General features: G+C 43.7%; 1 protein-coding gene across 5 annotated transcripts in view; it reads left to right on the top strand.

Annotated features, from left to right (window-relative positions):
- The window catches only part of baz2ba (bromodomain adjacent to zinc finger domain, 2Ba), a 74,196-nt gene that overhangs the window by 39,957 nt on the left and 28,239 nt on the right, over positions 1–6,000 (top strand). For all 5 annotated transcript variants that reach the window (XM_080025462.1, XM_080025460.1, XM_080025461.1 and 2 more), the window contains exons 4-8: positions 657–848; positions 957–1,118; positions 1,781–1,977; positions 2,090–2,302; positions 2,651–3,202. In XM_080025462.1, the coding sequence (XP_079881588.1) occupies positions 657–848; positions 957–1,118; positions 1,781–1,977; positions 2,090–2,302; positions 2,651–3,202 (1,316 nt within the window). The remainder of the gene's footprint in view (positions 1–656; positions 849–956; positions 1,119–1,780; positions 1,978–2,089; positions 2,303–2,650; positions 3,203–6,000) is intronic.

Here is a 6,000-nt window from a genome sequence, read left to right as displayed (position 1 = left end):
CTAGACGATGATGATGTTGATGAAGTATTTTTCGCTGCTGAAATTGAATGCCGAAAGGATAGAAGGAGGTTAGATTATGTTATGCCGTCTACACTCACTTCTTTTTTCTCACCGACAATTTCCTGTCTTTGTCACAGCGTGGCACATTCTGACACACTAAACTTAAGAAATATCACTACGCAAAGCATTGGGATATAGGTGTTTGCTGGAATTGTATTATGGCAAAATACTCTGAAATTGAAATGTGGATATTTTTACTGTATAGACATAAGCATCACGCCAAAGCAATGGTCTGTCTGTTGTGCTCTGAAACAGCATGTCTGCCCTAACATTAGGCTCAGTGTGCACTCAGTGGAAGACAAATCAGAAGGTCATTCTTACACTAATAGAAGAGAATTTTTCTCTCTCTTTGTTAATGAATAGTCCTGTTATGTCAAAAACAGCACAATTTCTCCTTTGCAGGACCTTTTTTTTCTTCTTTTTAAACAGAACAGAAGAGATTGTGTGGTTATTAAACGTAATTGTTTGGGAATAACTTCCACTTGTTGATTTGTATCAGCTGTCAGTGTATTGTTATAGGCTACATGTTCTTTATGGATTGCATGTCATTGTCAACACATTTAAACACGTTCCTGGTTGGTTTGAATCTGTCTTAGGCCGTCTGTTTGGAGTAGCAGGAGAGCAGCCCTTCATTGGCTCCACATTGTCAAGTGCCTTTCCTCTGGTCAACCACCCAGCCTTCGGAGCCCTCTACACTGCCGGAGCGGGCCGGCCAGAGTTTGGAGGCCTTGGTTCCCTGGGCATGTCAGCTGCTCTGGCTGCCCACCCCCAACTAGGAGCCCTCTCTGGTAAGACAGCAACTTTTTTTTTAATAAAAAAAAAATATTATGAATTTTTTTTTGGCAGCAGTTGGCTTATATGGCAACACGTGTCTGTAATCCTCTCTTCTCCAACAGAGTGGTGGCGCGCTGCTGAAGCTCATGGACGGGGAGCTGCTGCCTTTCTCCCCTCCTTCATCGGCTTCCCTCCATTCTACACCCCTCACATCCAGCCCAACCACAGCGCCAGTCCCGTTCAGATCAGGATGCCTGGCAAAAATAGCCATGCCCCATCTAAAGGTACAGCACTATCTAGGAGTACCTATTCATTATTCCTCACAATTACACCACATTCACAGATAACGGGTTTTATAATAGAATTATGACAGGACAGTAGCAGGTGATACATTTATTTGAAATGAAACTCCATCATTCTCCACATTGTCCTATAATGTGTTATGTGAGTGTTGAAGCATGTGAATTAATTATTTACTTCTCTAAGATGTAATGGCTCTTTGCACTGACAATAAACAATCTAACCTCTATCTCTCCTCTCCCTCCATTTCTGTCTGTGTCGTCTTCCTCCACGAGCTAAATCCACTTTGTCCCGTGATGAGATTTCTCCTTTTTCAAGACTGATTTAATGACTTTCAGTCCCCACTTAGTGATTCTGTCAACCTCTCTCTCTCCCCCTCTTTCCCCCTCGTGTTCCTTCTTGTAATCTCTGTTTCTTGCACTCTTTTAATTTCACAGTATCTTTTAATTTATCTTTTATTATGTAAACCACTCGTGTCAGGCTTGTGCCCTCGCACAGCCAGCATGTTTGATGATATACACGTATAAATCAATATTTTTATTAGCCTGATTCCATTCTGCAGATATTTCATTATACTGCTCAGCAAAGTTTTCAGAGACGATAGAGCTGATAGGTGATACGGTTCCTCTGTTTTTGTATTTTAAAGGGGTGAATGGGGCAGTGAATGGCAGCGGAGTCTGTCCTCCCACCACACAATCCGGGAGCTTTTCTGCCAGTCCGGCCCCTGTTCAGGCATCGACCAAGGCAACCAAAAATTCCGACCCTTCCAACAGTCACCGTAGCAGCCCTCAGAAAAACCCAGCAGAGTTGGTGGAAAAGCCCATCCAGAAAACTAAAGAGAAGGTCAGTATCGAGGTTTAGCCTGATTTTAAAAGAAGTAACGTGTTATAAATGCATGAGGTTCTGCAACATACATCGACGCTGATCATTGCAATTTTCCCCCCTCATAACCCAGAAGCCACGCAAGAAGCCGGCAGACACCGGTGTGGCGAGCAACAGTGAATCGGGCACATCTTCAGACAGCTCCAGTGACGGGTCCCTCAGCAGCGACCTGGAAGACCTAGCGGAGGATGACGAAGACGACGATGATGACGATGAGGATGACGATGAAGAGGATAAACAGAGTGAATTATCTGACTCTGAGAAGCGGACAAAAAAGAAAACAAAGGTAAAAAGAAGAGCGGCAGATATTCAAAGAGTTTTTGTTCAATTGAACTAATAATGCAAAGATACAAAGGGATCAGTTGTGTTTGTGCAGGTGCAAAACAAAGTGCCTTACACACACACACACACACACACACACACACACACACACACACACACACACACACACACACACACACACACACACACACACACACACACACACACACACACACACACACACACACACACACACACACACACACACACACACACACACACACACACACACACACACACACACACACACACACTTAGGCTATTCTTTGTTCTAAGTCTAAGCACTTATTAATTTCCCTTCCTCTCCCCTTAGGTTTTGATACCAGGCACTGGAACTGCACAGACAGACAGACTGTTCTCTGGGGACAAGAAGAACCCCTCCAACCCTCCGACCCTGGTGCCCTTCCCCTGCTCTGTCTCCCCTCCCTCCGTCTTGTCCCAAAGCTCCTGGTCGCGGACAGAGGGCCCACAGCAGCAGCAGCAACACTTCAGTGTGATCCAGTCCACCGGCCTGGCTGCCAACTCAAAGCCCCTGGCACTGCTCAGCCAGCCCCGTAGGGAGTCTTCACCCTGCTCCTCCCCCATAGCCCTCACCACGTCACCCAAAGCTCCCAAACTACTGCCCCCCTCCTCCTCCTCCCCCCAGCACCACCCTCTCTCCCTCTGCTCGTCACCCAGACCTCTGTCCGTCCCGTCTCCGCCCCACGGCTCCACTACCTCCCCGAAACCCTTTGGTCCCACCTCATCTGTCACAACCACCGGCTCTCGAAAGTCCTCGCTCAAGCACGCCGGTCCTGCCAAATCCAGCAGAAAGAAACAGCTGGAAGCCTCGCTGGCGCAGATCAATGAGTTCAGGCTCAAACAGGTAAGCCAGCCTGATTACAGTTGAATTGAGTAATGTCTTTTTAGCCTTTTTTTTCCCAATCAAGTTAGAAAAAAACATAGAAGACAAGGCTGAAAACGACATGAACAAACAACATACAAGCCGAAAATTGAAAAACAAGAACAACACGGGGTGACACTGCTCCACACTAAAAAGCCTTCAACAGCCTTTTTCTCTCCGTTTTCCTTTCTCAGTCCATTTGAAAAACTGACCCATCCTCTTTCTTATATGCAGGCCATTTTTTCCCAACAGTGTTCACAGATATCTGCTTTAGTCCTTAGGTAGTATGTCAGTTTTTCCATGGAATATATTTCTTCTACAATGTCTTTTTTCTTCTTTTAAATGTCAAGGTAAAAACACAAATGACACACAGTGCTTTGCATACACACTGCGCTGTTAGTCAGATGTAGCTGTAGATGAAGATAAATATAATGCAAAGTCAGCTTTAGCGAACAAAGTTATTCCTAACGCATTGGCAGTAATTAATTAATGCACTGGAGCTGAGTGTGCAGTTAGATTTGCTGTCTTTTTTTATTCTCCTTCATCATTACCAAACCATAACCAGCACCTCTTTTACAGTTTTTTTTCGATCGCTAACCCACAGTGGGCACAACTGTAGCTCAATGTGCAAAACTCTAACTACAGTCTGCACTACCAACAGTCACTGGAGCTGAACAGTTCACTTCACCTGCAAAATAGGCTCAGTGCAGCAAACACTATGAACCAGCTTCATTGAGATAACACACACTGTCACTCAGAACACACTCAGAGTATAAACACTAACATCAAACCCCAATACACAAATTACAAACTTCACAGTTTTGAATGATTTGAGTTACTTCACAAAAATAACGTAATATTTTCTTTGACGAAAGAGTGAAATTAGTTCACATGAAATTGTTTATTTTATAACATACCAGTTATGTTTAGGTTAACAAAAATAAATGAAAATCAGAAGTTTGCTTCAATAGATACATCTTTTTATTTTATATGTTATTGGTAACATTTCCAAATGTAATATTTATCTGTGTAAATATTCTATAATTGTAATACAGAAATCAATTCCTGTAATGTTGTCATTTACTGTAAGGGTGCAACTCTTACGTTTTTGTTTGCTGGAAAATCCGTATTACAGATGCAACTTTAGATCTTTGCAGATTGCGTTGCACCCTCAACCCTGCCTCTCTCAATGAGAGACCATGATTCACAACAGGGTCTATCAGTGTTGCCTTTACTGTATTTCATCAGAAATTACAGCTCATTGTCTTCTAGGTCTTCCTCCACACATCCACAGTCTCACTGCTTCTCTCCTCCCTCCAACAACCTGTCTTCCTTGTTCCATTTCCCAAAAAAAAAGTATTTTTGAGCTTTCCCTATACTGTACAATATGTTCACTAACAAGTCTAAAACAAGACACTTTCTTAGTGTTTCAGTTTAAATTGCAATCAGGAGTGTTTGAAATGCACTAGGCTGATATCCATTCTGTTTTGAATGTGTGGTTTACAGTTGTGACAGCAGTGTGTTAGCATTTGAACAGTGCTAGAAATACACAGTGTTGTGCAGCCTGTGGTTAAGCCATGAGATAAGTGTGTAGAGTTTTGAAAATTGTGTTTAAGCAATGACAAACGATCTAGAGTTTGGTCCACATGAACCGCTGCTGTGCATAGTGTTGTTAGAGTTTTGCACTTGTTGCTCCAGTTGTGCCCACTGTGGTTTAGCGATCGAAAACAACTGTAATTTGGTGGCCGTTTACCACATTTATTTAACACAAGCTCCAAGCTGCCCACAGACACATGAGGCTGAACTTTTGTATCACAGAAACATGTTCCTGAGGGCCTCTTAAAAATGTAAAAACATGGCCGCAACAAACTCTCACAACTGTAGTTAGACATCGGAGAGAATATTTGTTTTGTATACTTGATTTAAAATGTAAAGGGCAATGGAATTGGTCACAGAAAACAACTAGACATCTTTGAAAATCTTAGTGACTTTCTATTTACATGTGCATTTGATGTGACAGTCTTGTGTTCTTGTGCTGCTGACCTTGGGAGGGTAAAGAGTTTAGAATATGTGAATGAAGCCCCTTTTACACAGAGATTGCGGCATATTGACGGAACAACATCACTCCAATATGCCGGCTTTGTTATTTACACAGAACCAAGCAATGCCGGCCTGCTGGCGCATCAGTAGCCCCTTTTACACAGCGTTCCGGAATGAAAGAGGTGCTTGTAAACAGCGTCTGGTGTGACGTAAACATTTAGCGCCGCGCCGGTCAGCTGCTTTACAACAACAACACTGGCCGGTGAATTGAGAGCAGAAGTGCTGGAGCTTGCAGTAAGAGGGCCGTATTTTACTGTCCCCACGATGTGCCGGTTGATCCCGCGACGCGCTGAGTCCAACATCTCTGAGACTGTTAACCAAACTGACAAAAATCACTCCGCTGCTCACTGCTTCACCTCTCTGTCTGTGTGTGTTTGTGTGACAGGTTGGCTGTGAGCGAGTCTCTTTGTAAGGGCAGCGATCTGCCAATCAGACATACGTATACACACAGTGTGTGAAGTCACGTTACTGTAGACAGAAATAAAGTGTGGATATACGCTCAGATTTAGGATATTAATAGCGGTGGCGATCCGGTCGCAGCCTAGCCTAGCCTAGCCTAGCCTAGCTTAGCCTAGCTTTCCCATTGTACAACTTCCCCTGGGCAGAAATAGACTCATACACTCTGCAAAATGAAGCGTGGGGGTTTGGATTGAGCAGCGGACCTTATGACCAGCTAGATT

The sequence above is a fragment of the Ammodytes marinus genome (genome assembly GCF_949987685.1).
Source record: "Ammodytes marinus genome assembly, chromosome: 1".
Classification (NCBI taxonomy): Eukaryota; Metazoa; Chordata; class Actinopteri; order Uranoscopiformes; family Ammodytidae; genus Ammodytes; species Ammodytes marinus.
The sequence above is the reverse complement of the archived record's forward strand: the minus strand, read 5'-3'. Positions and strand labels throughout refer to the sequence as shown.